Source organism: Saccopteryx leptura, chromosome 5 (assembly GCF_036850995.1).
Source record: "Saccopteryx leptura isolate mSacLep1 chromosome 5, mSacLep1_pri_phased_curated, whole genome shotgun sequence".
Classification (NCBI taxonomy): Eukaryota; Metazoa; Chordata; class Mammalia; order Chiroptera; family Emballonuridae; genus Saccopteryx; species Saccopteryx leptura.
This window is the reverse complement of record NC_089507.1, coordinates 120997783-121018603: the sequence shown is the minus strand read 5'-3', so window position 1 is coordinate 121018603 and position 20821 is coordinate 120997783. Positions and strand designations below refer to the sequence as shown.

The 20821-nt window shown below is 37.2% G+C and overlaps 1 protein-coding gene across 2 annotated transcripts in view; it reads left to right on the top strand.

Annotated features, from left to right (window-relative positions):
- Window positions 1-20121, top strand: part of YME1L1 (YME1 like 1 ATPase) — an 86012-nt gene extending 65891 nt beyond the window's left edge. For both annotated transcript variants that reach the window (XM_066384868.1, XM_066384867.1), the window contains 11 exons: window positions 1753-1843; window positions 6531-6683; window positions 8307-8439; window positions 9429-9491; window positions 10638-10750; window positions 11982-12137; window positions 13063-13214; window positions 14221-14347; window positions 14441-14514; window positions 15651-15737; window positions 19226-20121. In XM_066384868.1, coding sequence (XP_066240965.1) covers window positions 1753-1843; window positions 6531-6683; window positions 8307-8439; window positions 9429-9491; window positions 10638-10750; window positions 11982-12137; window positions 13063-13214; window positions 14221-14347; window positions 14441-14514; window positions 15651-15737; window positions 19226-19369 — 1293 coding nt within the window. In that variant the 3' untranslated portion in view covers window positions 19370-20121. The remainder of the gene's footprint in view (window positions 1-1752; window positions 1844-6530; window positions 6684-8306; window positions 8440-9428; window positions 9492-10637; window positions 10751-11981; window positions 12138-13062; window positions 13215-14220; window positions 14348-14440; window positions 14515-15650; window positions 15738-19225) is intronic.
- The last annotated feature ends 700 nt before the right edge of the window (window positions 20122-20821 follow it).

The window sequence follows — 20821 nt, the reverse complement described above, 5'->3', positions numbered from 1 at the left end:
AGTGTTTGGGGAGAGAAAGTGTAATTTGAGTAGATGATGTTTAATCTTTTTATTTTTTCCTGTAGTTTAAAATGATCCATTACCTTTTCCAAATGTATTTGGTCTTACAGAACATGGATACCTTTGACTATTTAAAAATTTTTATAAAATAATCCAGCAAATCTTTTTTAAACATAAATTTTTTGAAGCTTAACATGCACAAAAAATGTACATACCTCAATAAGTTTTCACACAGTGAACACAGCTGTTTCTAGTTTGGGCTCAGCTAGTGCTGCGGTGACTGTTCTCGTACATGATTCTTGTAGAGCATGTGTCTGCGTTTCTCTTGGGCCTAGGAGTAGACAGAACTTTGTTTTTAACTATTAGCTTTATAAATGTTTTAGTAAATTTCTAATAATTCAAACAATAACTATCAAGACCATTTCAAGCTTAACAGAAAACCTGGTTACTCTTTAGCAGTTATTTATTTTCTGGAAGTATTCTTGAGAAAGTTTTCTAAAAATCAAAGGCAATCATGAGTTTAATTTTAGATTTTCAGAGTGTCCAACCTCTGTTTTCATGGTAGGACCCTCCTTCCCAAGCTGATTCTCTCTAACCCTGAGCAGTGTACTTGAGCTCTTTTTTCTCACTGAGAGCTGTTTAAAGTTGTAAAATATGAGGTTTCAAACTGGCTGCCAGTGAGATGGATTGGATTAGGATCTGTGTTATTTGGCCAGCATAATCTAAGGAAGTGCACACACAGACCACATTTGTAATTTTAATTGGTAGTCAACATTTTTAAATTGGGAAATTTCACCCATCAAAAGGTTTTGGGTATTTTCCCTTGGGAAATTTAAGTCTGGAGCAGTAGGTCTATATTTTTTTGTAGAACCAAGTTGTGGTTTTGACCTTTTTAATGGACTGATTTATTTTAGGATATTGCCACCACTGTTGTTTATCTTCTGCACTAATTTTTGGTTACATTCTGGCTCTACATATTTGCATTTGTTATTTTTCTAGTATGCTAACTAGGAAAATTTTTCCCCATTTCTGATGGACAACTTTTGTAATCTTATATCAGAGTTTTTAATGTTGAGCTAATGTTCTGTAATTATCTCTGCTGGCCAGACTGGGCTTTATTCTTGCTAAGTATGGCAGTTCTACAAAATTTACTATTTTGGGGATTAAATCTTCTAAACTTTTTCTCACAGCCCTTTACAAAGCAATATCAGTACACCGTAGCTTAATTTTAGTCACTGTCCTTTGGTATTTGTTAGGAACTAAATCATAATCTAGTAGTAATTCCTTATAATGCAAACAGTCTCACAATCACAAATTAATGTTTTAATTTAAACACAGATCTCTTATCAATAATATAATATGGCAACATACTATTATTAACATATATAGTAATATATATCCACATAATTTGCCCTTGATGCTTATAACCAGATTCAAGAAAATTCTGGATTTGAAACTTGCTAGATCAAAGGGCACTGATACATTTGACTTGAATTTTGAATGTAATAGTTTTGGTTAACTGGAGGAAACACTATATTTTAAAAATGTCTTTGTCGGGATATATAAGGAGACTTTGCATAATTGGCAGTAGGAGCTAGGAGAAAACCTTTTGTGTATTTAAAGTGGTATTTTTATATATTACTTTTACTGAAACAGAAAGACAAATTAATTTCCAATTAAATTGACAGTTTCCAAATAGGATGCCTCAATAGTCTAATCGTTATAACTGTTTGGTACAATGTATCACTTTAGGTGGAGGAAGCTAAACAGGAATTACAGGAAGTTGTGGAATTTTTGAAAAGTCCACAAAAATTTACTGTGCTTGGAGGCAAACTTCCAAAAGGTAAGAAATATCTTCCCTTTACCAGACTTGACATCAAAAAATACTGTAATATATTACTAACTTTTTATCAGATTTAACTTATTAAAGTTTAGTTCTTAATTGATATTTTATAAATAAGTGCTCATTCTGAAAATACTGTCCTATGACCTTTTTTTGGGTAATTTAAAATTTTTTAATTTGAATTTTAAGTGAATTTGCGAGAATAAGACAGAACACTATACTCAACCAAAATTCAACAGTTTTAAAATATTTTTTTCTTCATGTGCCCCAACCAGGATCCATCCGGCAACCTCTGTCTTGTGTTGATTGCCCGAGGTCAATGTTCGGGCTAACCAAGCCACTGATGCGAGAGAAGAGAGAGGGAAGGGGGAGAGGGAGGGGAAGAGAAGCAGATGGTTGCTTCTTATGTGTGCCCTGACACGGGGATCAAACCTGGGACATCTGGCCTGACCTATGGTGGCGCAGTGGATAAAGCGTCGACCTGGAAATGCTGAGGTCGCCGGTTCGAAACCCTGGGCTTGCCTGGTCAAGGCACATATGGGAGTTGATGCTTCCTGCTCCTCCCCCCTTCTCTTTCTCTGTCTCTCCTCTCTCTCTCTCTCTCTCTCTCTCTCTCTCTCTGTCTCTCCCTCTCCTCTCTAAAATGAATAAATAAATAAAAATTTTTTAAAAAAAACCTGGGACATCTACAACACTGGGCCAATGCTCTATCCACTGAGCCAAACGGTCAGGCCCTGTCCATTCACTTTCTTTGCATATATGTATATTTTTAAATGGTTGAGAGCAAGTTGTAAATATCATATCATGCATACACTTTTACTCCCAAATATTTCATTGTATATTTCCAAAGAATACAGATTATTTTATTTTACATAACTCCAGTACAGTTACTAAAGTCAGGAAATTTTCACAATGATCTAAAACTTACCAAGTTCACAATCATAAATTTTGGCATTGTCTTAATAATAACCTTTGTAGTTAGGTTCCCTCATTCCCATTCCTACCCCAGGTTCGGGACCCCATCCAGGTTCACACGTAATGCACAGATTATTCTTTAATTTGAAAAAAGTCCTCATTATCTTTTTGTGTGAGTGGATCTTTTATTATCTTAATATTTGTATAGAGTACACATGAATTTGTAGAAAGTTCCTTAGTTTGGTTTTTTTTAATGTCTTCATGGTTACTCAATAATTACTGTGTAATACTGTAATTTATAATAAAAAATATATTTGATCTTAGTTCCTGTTTCTAACACAGAGCTCCTAAACCCCTTGGAATTTCATAGTGAAGAGAACACTGTAAAGGTGTATTTTGTTGCATTAATGAAGTAGCTTTTAGAACACATCTGAGGATGGGGCAGGTTGCCAGGAGAACCCTGTGCTTAAAAGGTTGGGTAATTTATTACAACCCATTTACCATCTCCCCACCCTGGGTAGTGAGAGAGGCTGGAGGTTGAACCAGTGCTCAGCGCCCAGTGATTTAATCAGTCTGTATAATGAAGTCTTTAGAAGGATGGGGTTTGCTTACCCTACCACCTGGCTGTTCCTGAGTTGTATGTATAATAAACTGATCATCTACATGCTAATAAATGTTTCACTGAGTTCTGTGAACTTGGCTCTCAAGGGGGAGGAGGGGGCAGTCTTATGGGATTGAGTTTTTTTGTTTTTTAAATTTTATTTATTGATTTTAGAGAAAGAGAAAGAAGGTGAGGGTGTGGGGAGGAGCAAGAAGTATCAACTCATATTTGCTTCCTGTATGTGCTTTGTCCCGGCTTTTGAACCTGTGACCTCAGCATTGCAGTTTGATGCTTAATCCATTGCACCACCACAGGTCAGGCGGGACTGAGTTCTTAACCTGTAGTAGTGAATGCTGTCTCCAGGTAGGTAGTGTCAGAATTGAGTTGAATTGTAGGATAGTCAGCTGATGTCAGAATTGCTTCTTGGTGTGAGAGAAAAACCCATATACTGGAATTGAGTACAGAATTGTAATGACTTTATGTTATCTCTTCTATATGGTTGTACTATAGTTATCTAACCATTTATATTGAACTTTTAAATTGTTTCTAATCTTTGGCCTTGGCTGGTCTGTTTGAGCATCATCCCAAAACAATAGGGTTACAGGCTTGTTCCCTGATCAGGGCATGTAAGGGAATCAACCAGTGAACACAAAACTAAGTGGAACAAGAAATGAATACTTCTCTCTCTTAAAAACAAATAAAAAACAATATTAAATAAATCATTTCTAATTTATTACTATTTAAATTAGCACTGTGATGATGATCATCTATATCTTATTATCTTAAGACTTTGCCCACATGCTTAATTATATCCTTAACAAGTTCTGCATTTACTAATTATTTAATTTTTTTGTGACAGACAGAGAGAGGGACAGATAGGGACAGACAGACAGGAAAGGAGAGAGATGAGAAGCATCAACTCTTTGTTGTGGCACTGTAGTTATTCATTGATTGCTTTCTCATATGTGCCTTGACCGGGGGGCTACAGCAGATTGATTGACCCCTTACTCAAGCCAGCCACCTTGGGCTCAAGCTGATGAGCTGTGCTCAGCCCAGATTAGCCCACACTCAAGCTGGCGACATTGGGGTCTCAAACCTGGGTCCTCCGCATCCCAATTTGATGCTCTATCCATTGTGCCACCGCTTATTGTAGATTCCAATGCTATAACGGAGTTGGTGAGTTAAAGGGAGCACTGCTATTTAGGGCGTCTATGTACTCTGTAGTGTCTCTAACAAGAACGTTCAGTAGTATATAAAAATATATGCATGAATCTTTGCTGATTTAGGGTTCATTTATTAAATCAATACTGTGACATTATAGAAACGTTTAAAACCATTAAAATAATTACATTTTTCTTCCTGATCACAAGGAATATTTTATAAATTCTGGGAAAATCCTCAAGTACCAAGGTATAATCTACAGAAATTTATATGATTTAAACCAGTTAGACATCATAATAACATGAAAATATATACAAGGATAATCTTAAGGGTATTTTTAAGTTTTTTCTTAAAAATGTTAAAATATAGCATTAATAGAGTTCTGTTGTCTTTTCAAATGTCTGAACAATGAAATATTCTAACTTATGAAAAACCCATTATGAACATTTTCAAACAGAGAAGTTAGAAAGCTATAGACATAAACTACCATATTTCCCCATGTATAAAATGCACCTTTTTTCTGAAAAATTTGGGGTCTAAAAACTGAGTGCATCTTATACAGTGGATGTAGATTTTTTTACTTGTATTTCCCACTTTTTTACACTTATTGAGTTGTATGAATTTTATGATGAATAAAACTTGAGTTTAATAATTTTATGTAATACATATTTTTTTCAAATTTTGGAGCCCAAAATTAAGATAAGTTTTGTACATGGGATCGTCTTATACATGGGGAAATACAGTACTTTACATCTGAATATTTTGTTATGCATTAGCTAAGAGTAAGGACATTGTCCTAAATAAACAAAATAATTTATCCAATCAAATAAAACTAAACACAGTGTTCTTTTGTTTTGTTTTTTTTTTGTTTCGTATTTTTCTGAAGTGAGAAGCAGGGAGACAGAGAGACAGATTCCTGTATGTGCCCGAGGGATCTACCCAGCATGCTCACCAAGGAGCAATGCTTTGCCCATCTGGGCTGTTGCTCCATTGCAACCAGAGCCATTCTAGCGCCTGAGGGCAGAGGCCATGGAGCCATCCTCAGCACCCAGGCCAACTTTGCTCCAATGGAGACTTGGCTGCAGGAGGGGAAGAGAGAGAGAAAGGAGGGGGGGAGAAGCAGATGGGTACCTCTCCTGTATGCCCTGACTTGGAATTGAACCTGGGACTTCCACATACCTGGGTGATGCTCTACCACTGAGCCAGCCGGCCAGGGCAACACTATGTTTTTGTCTTTTGGTTTTTTTTAAAGACCGAGTCAAAGAGAGATAGGGACAGACAGGAAAGGAGAGAGATGAGAAGCATCAGTTCTTCGTTGCTACATCTTAGTTGTTCATTGATTGCTTTTTCATATGTGCTTTGACTGGAGGGCCTACAGAAGACCAAGTGACTCCTTGCTCAAGCCAGTGACCTTGACCTTGGGCTCAAGCTGGTGAGCCTTCTTCAAACCAGATGAACCTGTGCTCAAGCTGGCGACCTTAGGGTTTCGAACCTGGGTCCTCCATGTCCTAGTCCGATGCTCTATCTACTGCGTCACTGCCTGGTCAGGCAACACAATGTTTTAAACATACACTCTCTAGTATATTTTAAATTTTCACCAGATGCCCTAGAAGTTTTTAAAATGTGTTTTATGTAAGAGCATCAGTTCAAGGTTCATTCATTACAATCATTGTTTAGGCTCTGAAACTGTTTTTATGTGAATTTTGTCTTGTTTGTTTAGTGAAATATAAATTTATATTTGTGTCTCTCAAGATTCTGCTTTACCTGTGGCTGATATGTAAAGAGTATTTATTTTAGATGATACAGGAAATGAATTATCACAATGATCTTGAAGTGAATCATTAGCAGAAACCAGTATGTTTTGCAGTATTTCAAAATATTGGTCATTGAGGTGCCTTTAAAGTGCCTGTAATTTATATAACCTCAAAGTTTTATAAATTAATTAATTGGGCTTTAGATTTATATCAGGATTTAATTTGAATCATCTTGTGTTCTCTCTCTCTTTTTCAGGAATTCTTTTAGTTGGACCACCAGGAACAGGGAAGACACTTCTTGCCCGGGCTGTGGCTGGAGAAGCTGATGTTCCTTTTTATTATGCTTCTGGATCAGAATTTGATGAGATGTTTGTGGGTGTGGGAGCCAGCCGCATAAGAAATCTTTTTAGTATGTTTTTTTTTTTGTATTTGTTTGAAATGAGAAGTGGGGAGGCAGAGAGAGAGAGACTCCCGTATGTGCTTGACCGGGATCTATCCAGCAAGCCCGCTAGGGGGCGATGCTCTGCTCATCTGTGGTTTTGCTCTGTTGCAACTGGAGCCATTTTAGCACCTGAGGCAGAGGCCATGGAGCCGTCCTCAGCACCCAGGCCAACTTGCTCCAGTGGAGCCTTGGCTGTGGGAAAGGGAGAGCAAGATAGGAGAAGGGGAGGGGTGGAGAAGCAGGTGGTCATTTCTCCTGTGTGCCCTGACTCTAGGAATCAACCTGGGACTTCCACACTCTGAGCCGACACTCTACCACTGAGCAACTGGCCAGGACATTTTTAGTATGTTTTAATGTATCTTTCATACAATAGTAAACTTCTTTTTTTTTTTTTTTTTTTTTTTTTTTTACAGAGACAGAGAGAGAGAGGGATAGACAGGAACGGAGAGATGAGAAGCATCAATCATTAGTTTTTTGTTGCGCATTGTAACACCTTAATTGTTCATTGATTGCTTTCTCATACATGCCTTGACCGCGGGCCTTCAGCAGACCAAGTAACCCCTTGCTCGAGCCAGCGACCTTGGGCTCAAGCTGGTTAGCTTTTGCTCAAACCAGATGAGCCCATGCTCAAGCTGGCGATCTCGGGGTTTTGAACTTGGGTCTTCCACTCCGATGCTCTATCCACTGCGCCACTGCCCGGTCAGGCTAAACTTCTTTTAATTTTAGGGAAAGAGGGTTTCTTATCCTTTCTTTGCTACTTGATTAAGATTGATAGCTAAAATATCTATTGTGGGGTTCTGGTTTCAGGTATCTTCTTATGTAAGCTAAAACAGAACAGTGCCTTTTCCCCAAATACATTCACAATACCAAGTGAAAGTGTTAGTTGCAGTTGGGGCTGTAGAAAAGATGGAGTGTTTTTTGTTTTGTATTTTTTTAATTCAAGTCATCATTTCTGTAGTATGTAATTAACCAAGGAGTGAATGTTCAGTTACTTTAATTATATATCATTCTTTATGTTACAGATTTTTTTTCTTCTAAGGCTATTGTTCTTTAATTTTTTATTTGTCTCCTGTTTTTTGTTTTATTCAGTGAGTGGAGGGAAGGTAGAGACAGACTTCCGCATGTACCCCAACTGGCATCTACCCAGCAAGCCTGCCTAGTGGGAGGCGCTGCTCTGCCCATCTGGGGCTTTGCTCTGCCTATCTGGGCTTTACTCCATTGCTCACCAATGGAGCTCCTCTTAGTCCCTCAGGCAGAGGCCATGGAGCCATCCTCAGTACCTGGGGCCAACTTGTTCCAAGCAAGCCATGACCGCAGGAGGGGAAGAGAGAGAGAGAGAGAAGTGGGGGGGGGGGGGGATGGAGAAGCAGATGGTTGCTTCTCCTGTGTGCCCTGACCAGGAATTGAACCCGGGACTTCCACATGCAGGGCCATTGCTCCATCGGCCAAAACCCTGTATTTTGGGTTTTCTCCCTAATAAATATCTTTTATTGGTATTTGATAATCTAACAGGTTTTTAATATTTATATGTTTTTGTTCTAAAAGTGTTAGATTTCATTAAACTTACTTGAATCTTTTCTGTTTTTCTAGGGGAAGCAAAAGCAAATGCTCCTTGTGTTATATTTATTGATGAGTTAGATTCTGTTGGTGGGAAGCGAATTGAATCGCCCATGCATCCGTATTCAAGGCAGACTATAAATCAACTTCTTGCTGAAATGGACGGGTAATTAAAGCTTCCTGTCTTTGGAATATGGTGACATATTTGTAACATTGGAGATAGAAGGGAGACAGAGTAGTCATTTAAGAAGTTAAGGAAAGCTATTCTCAGGATTGTTTTGTTTTTAATTCTAAAAGGTAATTGAGGTATTAACTCCTTTTTTAAGATTAAAAATAATTTTTCCCCATTGATTTGAAAGAGAGAAGAAAGATAAGGGGAGATGGGGAGAGAGAGAGAGAGACAAACAGAAAAGCATCAACTCGTTCCACTTAGTTCCATTTAGTTGTGTATTCATTGTACTGTACCTGCCCTGACCAGGGATTGAACCTGCGATCTCAGCTTTAACCTCTGAGTTACCCAGCCAGGGCCTGCATCAAGTCCTTTTAATGGATGATATGTATATCTTTTAAAATTATTGTATTATGACAGAAAAGCAGTGATTGTTGCTGACACTAATTCAGAAATGTAAAGGGGGGGGTGTACTGGTCCCTACACAGTGTGTCACCAGATTTGAGTGTTGCGAGAGATTAAAAGCTTGCATTAGTTTTCATAATATAAAAATCAAGAGATAAGATTGCTTTGAAAGAAGCAAAAACGTTTCTTCAAGTCATATAAGACATTCTGGAACCAAACAGGAAGTTTAGAAGCGAATAATTTGAATTGGTAAACTTGAAAATAATTTTTCAAAAATTAGGTGCCCCAGTTTTTTGTGTCGGGTCACCTCCTCCACTGTGTACCGCACAGACACTGTGCAGGTGTCTGCTTCGGAAGAGAAGACCTGACACAGAAAGATGATTTGGTGATTTATTATTAGTAGTTGTATGTACACTCCCTAACATTTGTTTCTTTTTAAAAACAGAGATATAATTTGGGGCATAAAAACTATCGTTTCCTTTTTTTTGCTGTTATTAAGATTAATGAGACAGTTTTGTGTGTAGCATTTCTATATGTGTGTTTTAATTTTTAGTGAAAAGGTACTTGTTTTTTTTTAATAGTTTTAAACCCAATGAAGGAGTTATCATTATAGGAGCCACAAATTTCCCAGAGGCATTAGATAAGTAAGTATTAAAAGAAATTTTTTGTGATGTACCTGATACATGCTAGAACGTGGAGGAACCTTAAGAACATTATGCTAAGAAAAGGAAGCCCATCATAAAACATCACATATTATTATATGGTTTCATTTATATGAAATGTCCAGTATTAGTGAATCCATACAAACAGAATAGTGGTTGCCAGAGGCTGGTGAGAATGGGGAGTGGTTACAAGTGAGCAGATAGGAGGTTTCTTTTTGAGGGTGTGTGTGAAAATATTTTAAAATTAGATTGTGGTGATGATCGCACAATTCTGAATATATTTAAAATTCCTGGATTATCCACTTTATTTTTTTATATTTTCAAATGATAAGAGAAAATTTATTTAGGAAGTCACAGAGGTAGGAAAGGTGAGCCAGTTGGTAGCGTGGGCTCAGGAAACAAGTTACAGAGACAGAAGAAGGGCCCTTGGAGCTTAGGAGAGAGAAAGGCAAAGAATGCACCTGCAGGAAGGAGAAAGGGGAAAGGCAGGAGTATGCTCAAGAGAGAGGAAGAGCCCGCCTGGGGAAGGAGTGGGGAGGGAGCACAGGCCTGGCCAAGAGAGAAAGAGTGTGCTGATCCACTGTAAATGTGGTGGTGTGTGAATTATATCTCAGTAAAGCTGTTAAAAAACCTGACAACTTATATACCACAAAAACATTTTTGGGTGGAGAGCATTTTTAAAATAAAATTTACTATAATTTTAATTTTTTCGTTGATTTTTATTATAGAAGTTTTTCATGTTTTCATTTGATCTAACAGTTTGTCTTTGCCTGAGACTCTAATTTAACATTTCGTACTTACAGCAGTTACGATGAGTTTGTAGGTCTATAATAGACTGGTATAGAATTCTTTGTTCCGTGACTGACTTGCACATTTTCGTTTCTGAGAGTTGTGTTCTTTCTATGCACACATATCTATATATATATTCCTTTGTTTTGCCTTCAGGTTATTGAAGCTTATTTGATCCATGTTGTTGTACAAGGAACTGTCTGAATACGATGTTCAAAACTTCATCTAACCCCTGGATGCATTCTTTCCAGACTCTCTTTAGAGTTACAGTTCTGTTTAACTTGTCCTTCAGCATAGTCAGCTTATTAATTTTTATTTTCTTTGTGTATTCTCCTTTAGTGCTTTAATTCGTCCTGGTCGTTTTGACATGCAGGTTACAGTTCCAAGGCCAGATGTAAAAGGTCGAACAGAAATTTTGAAATGGTATCTCAATAAAATAAAGTTTGATCAGTGTAAGTCTAATTCCATGATGCAAACATTGTTATCTCCATAATATAGTAATATGTCAATCTCCTTTGTTGGTGGTTCTTAATTAATCAGTGTCTTAGAAGACCAGTTCCTTTATGTCTTTTTTCCCCTTCCATTTATGTCCCTTCGAAAAAAATCCATTTCACGATTAATGTATATCCAGGAGATTTTATCATTTTGAAGCCTGATTTTTTTTTTTTTTTACAGGGACAGAGAGAGAGTCAGAGAGAGGGATAGATAGGGACAGACAGACAGGAACGGAGAGAGATGAGAAGTATCAATCATCAGTTTTTTGTTACAACACATTAGTTGTTCATTGATTGCTCTCTCATATGTGCCTTGACCGTGGGCCTTCAGCAGACCGAGTAACCCCTTGCTCGAGCCAGCGACCTTGGGTCCAAGCTGGTGAGCTTTTTGCTCAAGCCAGATGAGCCCGTGCTCAAGATGGCAACCTTGGGTTCTCGAACCTGGGTTCTCCACATCCCAGTCCAACACTCCATCCACTGCACCACCACCTGGTCAGGCTATTGAATGACTTTTAGAGAGAGAGAAAGATAGGGAGAGAGAGGGAGAAACATCTACTATTGTTGCACTTATTTTTGCACTCATTGGTTGGTTCTTGTATGTGCCCTGATTGGGGATCGAACCTGCAACCTTGGCGTATGGGGACGACACTCCAACTGAGCTACTCAGCCAGAGCTGAATCCTGATTCAAATGAAAGTTTTCTTTTGAGTATTCAGATACAAATACTTGAAGATGAATCTATGTATTTTTTTAAGATGAATGTAAAATATGAAATAATAGAAAAAGCACCTGTATATTATGAGCACAGTACCTCATGATATGATCACTTTGGTTCCAAAGGATGGGAAAGCTGGCTACCTGTAAAACAAAACACAGGTCATAATTGAAGGTTTTAAAATTACATGATAGATACATTTCTTTATTTTTCACGAAGTTAAATAAACTTAAGAACTTTTGTAATTTGTCTCAATGGCGGTTTTAATGCCATATTTAGTATCAATTTTGGTTTTTTTCCCTTAGAATTATGTAAAGTAAATTTAGTTTTTAGTTTTATTAAGGAAAATATTTAAAATTATAGTTCATGATGGCTTTTTAAATTTTTGTTTGTTTTCCCTTTGGAAAGTTGAATTCTTTGTGACAAGCTTTCTATTAGCTGTTTTGGATTTTAATATTGTGTTATATCTATATAGCTGTTGATCCAGAAATTATAGCTCGAGGGACTGTTGGCTTTTCTGGAGCAGAGTTGGAGAACCTTGTGAACCAAGCTGCATTAAAGGCAGCTGTTGATGGAAAAGAAATGGTCACCATGAAAGAACTAGAGTTTTCCAAAGATAAAATTCTAATGGGTAGGTTTTTTTTCTCTCTTATAAAATTCAGTATGTTAGAGAATAAATTCTTCATTTTGAGAGGTTACAATAAAGATATAGGAGCATGAAAATATATATGAATGTAGTAAAACATGCTTTTTTACAGAGCAATGCAGATTATATGATTGATCTTTTGGGGGGAATGAGTGCCCGTGTTTTTACTCATGTCTGATACTGCTGATAAATAATTTTACTTTTTTGGTATTTACTTTTTATCTTAAATCTTGAATTGGCTTCAAAACAAGTTATGACATTCCTTTTAAATTAGAAGTTTATTTTTTAAAAATAGAGTTAAACATTCTCTTGATACAAGGATTAAGATAATAGTTCTAACAATTTTGATTTTCAGCTGATATTGTTGTAGTTTATATGTATGTAGAATTCTCATTTTGGGTCCTGGTGGGTTGGCTCTGTGACATGTGGATGTCCCAGGTTCAGTTCCCGGTCAGGACACACAGGAGAGACTGAAATACTCCCCCTTCCCCCTTCTCTTCCTTTCTCCTCTCTTCCCCTCCTGCAGCCATGGCTCAATTGGCTTGAGTGAGCTGGCCTTGGGCGCTGAGGATGGCTCCATGGCCTCAGCCTCAGGTGCTAAAACATGGATCTGGTTGCAACAGAGCTACTGCTCCTGATGGACAGAGCATCGCCCCCTAGTGGGATTGCTGGGTGGATCCTGGTTGGGTCACATGTGGGAGTCTGTTTCTCTGCCTCCCCTCTCACTAAACAAAAAATAATAATAAAGAATTCTCGTTTTGAAACTTTTACTTTGATTAAAATATTTCTTCATGATACTAAATCATGTTACTTAAGAACAACTATGAGACTAATGTTTTTTTTGTTATTTTTTTCATTTAAATATAGCACTCTAATGGAGTATTTTACCTGATTAAATTTTTGTCTTTAGGGCCTGAACGTAGAAGTGTGGAAATTGATAACAAAAACAAAACCATCACCGCATACCATGAATCTGGTCATGCTATTATTGCATATTACACTAAAGATGCAATGCCCATCAACAAAGCCACAATCATGCCACGAGGACCAACACTTGGACATGTAAATATCTTGTAGTTTTTCTTTGCTTTGAAAATAGTGCTTCCCAGAAGCTTATGTATGAAATTGCTGATAAGTCCCTTTAAAAGAAAATTCAGCTACTTCCTAAGTTGTTGATACTTTAGCTCCTGAACCATGTTGAAATGAGAGGTACTTGTGAAATTTATCTGCTAATAAAGAATATCCTTAATATTTCAAATACTATACATTTACATTGTGAAATTTAGGTCTGGAATTAAATCTTAATTATGTAATTGTGCTTTTCTCCCCACAAAAGAAATTTTATTCTCACATCTTTATAATGACAGACATTTTAAACATTTTTTTGCAGTGGAAGATAAAACAATCCTATAGCACCATCATCTACCTGTTATTTATTTATTTATTTAGCTAGTGAGAGAGACAGAGAGAGGGGCAGATAAGGACAGACAGACAGGAAGGGAGAGAGATGAGAAGCATCAATTCTTCATTGCAGCTCTTTAGTTGTTCATTAATTGCTTTCTTATGTGTCCCTTGACGGGAGGCTTCATCTGAGCTAGAAACCCCTTGCTCAAGCCAGCGACCTTGGGCTCAAGCCAGTGATCTTTGGGCTAAAGCCAATGACCTTTGGGCTCAAGCCAGCGACTATGGGGTCATGTCTATGATCCCACGCTCAAGCCAGTGAACCTGCGCTCAAGCTGGTGAGCCTGCACTCTAGCAGGATGAGGCTGCGCTCAAGCCACTGACCTCAGGGCTTCTAACCTGGGTCTTCAGCATCCTAAGCCAATGTTCTATCCACTGTGCCACCGCCTGGTCAGGCTTCCTGTCATTTATAAAATGCATTTGGCTTTATAAAGAATTTGCCTTCTTATAAGTTGCTGTCTTTGTCATCAGTCAACTGGTGACCATCTCTACTAAATGTCTTTGGGCTTTTAGCATCATGGTATGAAATAAAGTTAATGAGCTAAATGATAATTCTGGTTATTTTAGAACTGTGTCTGAATTTGTCCTTTGGTTTTGAATGGTCTAGGTGTCCCTGTTGCCTGAGAATGACAGATGGAACGAGACCCGAGCACAGCTGCTGGCACAAATGGATGTCAGCATGGGCGGGAGGGTGGCAGAAGAGCTGATATTTGGGACTGACCACATTACAACAGGTTAGCTGTAAAGAATGGCCTGAGTTCAAATTGTGTTTATTGGTTTAAAGATATTTCTGTAATTGAGTTCAATGTATATTTTTAAATTTTTAGGTGCTTCCAGTGATTTTGATAATGCAACTAAAATAGCAAAGCGGATGGTTACCAAATTTGGAATGAGTGAAAAGGTATTGGCTAATTTCAATATTTCTCATGTCTCAAATGCTATGTGCCTCTCTGAGAGAGTGTTCTCATGAACTGATAACATTTACCTTCCTCTGTCTCCAAATGGATTTGTCCCAGCTTATTCTAAACTAAGCCGTATTTTCTGAATAATCAAATGTAGCCTTGTTTCTACTCTATGTGCATGAACAGTGACAGTTATTACTTCAGAAGTTAACCACATGATAAGAAAAGTTTCTCAGCCATTTTTGTTTGTGTGACAGGGAAGCCCTACTCTTGGCCCTGGCTGGTTGGCTCAGTGGTAGAGCATCGGCCCAGCTTTGGATGTCCTGGGTTCAATTCCTGGTCGGGGTACACAAGAGAAGCAACCATTTGCTTCTCTACCCCTCACCTTTCTCTCTCTTTCTCTCTGTCTCCCCTTCTCTCTCTCTCTCTGTCTCTCTCTCTGTCTCTCTCTCTCTCCCTCCCCCTCCTCTGGCCATGGCTTGATTGGCTTGAGCAAGTTGGCCTCAGGTGCTGAGATGGCCCTGCACTCTAGCAGGATGAGGCTGCGCTCAAGCCACTGACCTCAGGGTCAAGCCTATGACCTCCACCTAGGTGTTAAAAAGTGGCTCCAGTTACAACGGAGCAACAGCCCCAGATGGGCAGAGGATCGCCCCCTAATGGTCATGCTAGGTGGATCCTGGTTGGAGTGCATGTGGCAGTTTGTCTCTCTGCCTCCCCTCTTCTCGCTAAAATTATTAAAAAAAAACAAAAACGAAAACCCTACCTACTCTCTGAGTTTGCCCCACTACTGCACCCTTGTTGTTTATTTCACTTGCTTGCATTGTCACTGCGGTTCCGTGAAGCAGTTCTAATCCTCTGAATTGTGGGTTTCTGGACTTGGAATGGCTATGGATGTTTTCTAAGAAGACATTCACAGGAACACCTAGGATTGTAAATTTTTTCTCTTGTCAACACTTTAAGTTAGCGTTATACTTTTAGAAGAATGTTGAAATATCTATGCTCTTTAAGTCCATTTTTAAATTGAATTTATTCTTTGCCCCCTGTGAAAATTTTTTATGTATTAGATAGTACTTCCTCTGTTATATTTATTAGTGTTTTTGGATTTTTCTGTTCTATTTCTTCCCATTTGTTTTAGCTTGGAGTTATGACCTACAGTGATACAGGGAAACTGAGTCCAGAAACACAGTCAGCTATTGAACAAGAAATCCGAATCCTCCTGAGGGTAATGATCATCTTTTCCTATGCTTAGTTTCTTTAGTCATAATGTACCTAAATAGTTGGGTACTTATGAAATGATAACTGAAGTTTCTTTAGAAATGTGACCACAGTCGTTCCTCGCCATATTGCAGTTCACTTTTCATGGTCTCACTGTATCGCAGATTTTTAAATTGTATATATCTAATTTTGTATCACAGATTTTTCGCTATTTCGTAGGATTTTGTGGTATATTAGGTATTTATATATATATATTTTTTAAATTTTTTTATTAATTGTAATTTATTGTGTTAACATGAATTCAAGTGCCCCAGTTACTATAACTCCCTCACCCTACCCCCTTTTTTCGTATGGGTCCCTCTCCCCCCTTCCCTTTGGTTTTTTTGTCCTCTTATCTGTATCTATGTTATGTATATATAATTTCACTAATCCCTTCATCTTCTCTGATCCCATCCCCTCATCTTCCTTTATATATTTATTGTTTTAATTATTTTTTGTGGTAAAGTAAGCATTTTCTAGCCTAAAAAATTGAAAACAATATAAAAATATTAATTAAAACATTAAGAGAATATTAAGTCATCAACTTCATCATTCAAGTTGTAGTATATTCACTGGTGAGTACCCATATAGAATTTTTTAAATTTTATTTATTTATTTATTTGTTTGTTTGTTTATTTATTTATTTTACAGAGACAGTGAGTCAGAGAGAGGGATAGACAGGGACAGACAGACAGGAATGGAGAGAGATGAGAAACATCAATCATTAGTTTTTCATTGAGCGTTGCAACACCTTAGTTGTTCATTGATTGCTTTCTCATATGTGCCTTGACCGCGGGCCTTCAGCAGACCGAGTAACCCCTTGTTGGACCCAGCGACCTTGGGTCCAAGCTGGTGGGCCTTTGCTCAAACCAGATGAGTCCATGCTCAAGCTGGCGACCTCGGGGTCTCGAACCTGGGTCCTCTGCGTCCCAGTCCGACGCTCCATTCACTGCTCCACCGCCTGGTCAGGCCATATAGAATTTTATATGTTGTTAAATTTACGTAGGTTTAAGAGCATAGGAAGTGTTTATAAGAGTGTGGAAAAGATTTATAAGAGTGTGGGGAGGGTTTATAAAGCCTTAAAATATATATAAATAATAAAATAAATATAAGGTCGCTACTTTGTGGATTTTTGCATATTGCTGGGGTTTCTGGAGCCCAACCCTCGTGATAGATGAGGGACCACTGTATATGCAATAAAGATAATAGGTGCCCTATGGCAACCATGATTTACGTTGTTAGAGACCCTCTGGTCACAGACAGGATCTTTATTTTATTCTGGCCATAGGATAAGAACAGTTTATATCAGCAATTATAAATATTCAGTTCTCTTTTATCTGCGAAACCATTAGAGGTATTAGAATGGGGGATATTGATTATTGAGTCTTTTTTTCCCCATTCTGACATATCTTCATTACATTGTTATGTACTTTTGCCTAGCAGTGTGCATGTGCTAAGAACACAGAACAAGCAAAACAAAGGTCACTTGGACTGCAATATCCAGTGCAGATTAGGGTAAAAGAGTGTGTAAAAATAGATTTAGTGAGATCAGTTGGTAGGTACTATAGTAATCTAGTTACGGTATCATGGATGCTTGGATTAGGGTGGTTAAAAGTGGAAATTAAGAAACTTGGTTAGGTTCAAACGATGCTTATATAATGGAATCAAAATGCCTTTGTGATGTTTTGGGTGATAGAGCAGCTAAAATATATAATTTTTTAGATCTCTGCCTTACCCAGCTATATAGGTGTGTCATATACCAAGTAAACACTGGTGACCTAAGGCTGGGAAGGATGTAAGTCTTGATGAATTTGAGGTTTCTTAGTGAATGAAGTTGAGCGATGTGAGAGAAACGTGGGTCTGGAGCTAGCTAGAGGTTGGAAATGGGTTCCATTTGGGAACACTCAAAGGCAGGTCCTGGGACGGAGGAGGCTGAACGGAGTACCAGAAGTCTTTAGCGAGTTAGGACTTAGGTGGCACCGTGAAGGATTTTGGGTAAGACTGTAGTCAAATAGTATGAACTTAAAAGGAATAGTGCTTTATAGAAGAGGGTAGTATTGTGATGGTCTGTAGTGTTGATGGGAACAAAGGGTTCATCTCTTTCTCCTGAAGTATGTGGGATGAGAGTGAATAAGTAATTTTCAGCTGGGGACTTAGAGGAAGCAGTCCTCCCTGGAGGGCCAGGTTTTGATGAACTGAAAGGAGGTAGAAGAAATGCTATAGAGTAGTTGAGGGTATGGGAAGTTTATCTAACAAAGATTGAGAAGATGCTTGAAAAGATGTCGTGGCCTTCCTGGAATCTTAATTCTCTTTCCCTTACTATTTATGTTACTTTGAGTGAATTACCTATGCATTAGTACTTCTAAAGCTTCAAGAAATACTCTTTCTTTGTTTAATACTTTTCTGAGTACTCAAAACAGAAATGCAAAAATTGGGTTCTTTCCTCTTTCCAGTAGGTGGCAAGCTTACATTGTTATTAAGGGGAAATGATTACTAGTTAATAGCATTTTAGGTTCAGAGATAATAATTGCATTATGTTTATATGATCTATGCTTCTTGGTATTGGTAAATTTTTATATTTTCCATCAAGTTTTATAAGGACAAAAATATGATTAAATACTCAAATATTGACAAAAACACTGTACAGAAAAGTGTGACTGCCAAAAATGAACCATTGGTAGTACCATTATTCATGACAGGACACAGTCCGAACTCATCTTTGGACAGACAGTTGGATTCAAGTGACAAATTCTAGGTGGATTGTAAAGAAAAATACATGAAACTCAAGGATCCACTGTAATAATGATGTTACAGTTGTCACAGATTCTTAAGTGAATATATTACCAAGTAAAAAAAAGGAAAATAGGCCTATTCTGGCCATTCTAAACTGAAAAAATTGGTGAGATCAAGAGGCAAAAGGAACAAACTTCTGTTCTTTTAACATATATTTTCAATAGAAAAATAGATTTCTGTGTTCATAGACCTTATTTAAAAAGCAAGTAAGTACAAAGTATACTTTAATTTTTTTAAGTAGTTTTTTGTGTAAGGTAATCATTTTTCTGTGTGCTCGGTTTTGAGGTTAAAAATGAACATTTGAAAAGTGCAAAAGAGTTATCTCTGGGAACCAAGTTTTTTAATGCTTTTATCTCCCCTGGCTGGGTTCTTAGTTGGTTATGTCTTCCTAATACACCGAGATTGGGTTGGTATGTCCCCTGTCAGGGCACATAGAAGAATCAGCCAGTGAATGCATAAATAAATGGAACAACAAATCAGTGTTTCTCTTTTCCTCTCTCTAAAATCAATAAATAAAAATTTAAAAATAAATGCTTTTATCTTTTATAAATAGAAATGAATAGCTTGCACATTTTTAGGGTATGTAAAGTTTTTTTCTTTTCTCCTCTATACTTTTTGCTTTTCAAGTCTTTTGCCTCTTACGTATCTGCTTTTCTATTTTAGGATTCATATGAACGAGCAAAACATATCTTGAAGACGCATGCAAAAGAGCATAAGAACCTAGCGGAAGCTTTATTGACCTACGAGACTTTGGATGCCAAAGAGATTCAAATAGTTCTCGAGGGGAAGAAATTGGAGTTGAGATAACTGTCTTGAAATGGGTGTTGCTAGTTTTATTGCAAGAACATAAGTAGCATTGCAGTCCTCTCCTTTTACAACACTTTCTCCCATTGTTGACATGTATTGCTCAAGGGTGTGAAACATTTTGTCAACCTTTTGTCACATTTATCTCATTTTGGTTATTTTCATAATGACACCTATTACAAATTAGCAATCCATAGCAAAGAAAGAAATAAAGAATTATCAGAATTGAAAACGGCTTGAGCATTGTCAATCGGTCATTAACTTGCATATAAGTAATGATTTTATGGTTGGTTACTTTACAAGATATGAATAAAATTGTGCCTTTAGCTCCTTGGAAGTGTTTTTACTTGGCAAAATTGTTGAAGGATTGTCATTATTTCTAGATAGTACTGTTGATTTTTGATAAAGAAATGATGCTATTTGGCTGCTGGTAAACCATATTTCTACATATATCAATAGAAACATCATTAAGATGCACTTAATTATGCTCTAGATTTTCCATATGTAAAACAGTTTTTAAAAACTTCATAGTAGAGAATTGTAAATGTATGGATACAATCAGAATTTAAATGATTACAAGCTTTTAAAAAGGCAGTTTGCATTTTCATGGTCTTTGTTTTTAACATTATCATCACACTGACTAATCACATTTATTTCAGATAAGAGTATTTTGTTAATTAGAAAAGTAACACTTTAGTTTCTGATAACTATATAATTCTGCTTGGAATTGAAAGTAAAATTAGCCCAAAAGCTCAGTCCCCTTCAAAACGAACTTTTGAATACCCTGTGTCAGAAATGAAAAATTGTGTTTGCTTTTTATTCAGATTTTGTGAGTATAAACATGTTGTTATATGATTTACAGATGAATTTATTTAACTCAATAGAAAAATTATTTTAGAGTACATTGTATTGGTTTTTATATTTAACCAAATTGCATTCTTAAAGTGATATTATTAAAAGTACCTACAGTTTTCTAATCACTTTTAAGCTGTATATGGTCTTCATTGACATTATGTATAGAACTTGCCACATGATATTCTTGCCCCTCTCAAAAATAATTTTAGCCTGACCTGTGGTGGCACAGTGGATAAAGCATCGACCTGGCATGCGGAGGTCGCCAGCTTGAAACCAAGGGCTTGCTCACATATGAGAAGCAACTACCATGAGTTGATGCTTCCTGCTCTTCTCCCTCACCTTTTTCTCTAAAGAAAAATAAAAATATCTTTTAAAAATAAAGATATAACAATATTTCCAACTTACAGAAATGTTACCATAATAATAGAAGGGACTTTCATATACCCGTTTTCCCCCCTTTCATTGAATTTATTGGGGTGACACTGGATAACAAAATTATATAGGTTTCAGGTGCAGTTTCACAGTTTCACAGTTCTACAGATCTGTGCATTGTTTTGTATGCTCACCATCCCAAGTCTCCTTCCATCATTATTTAATCCC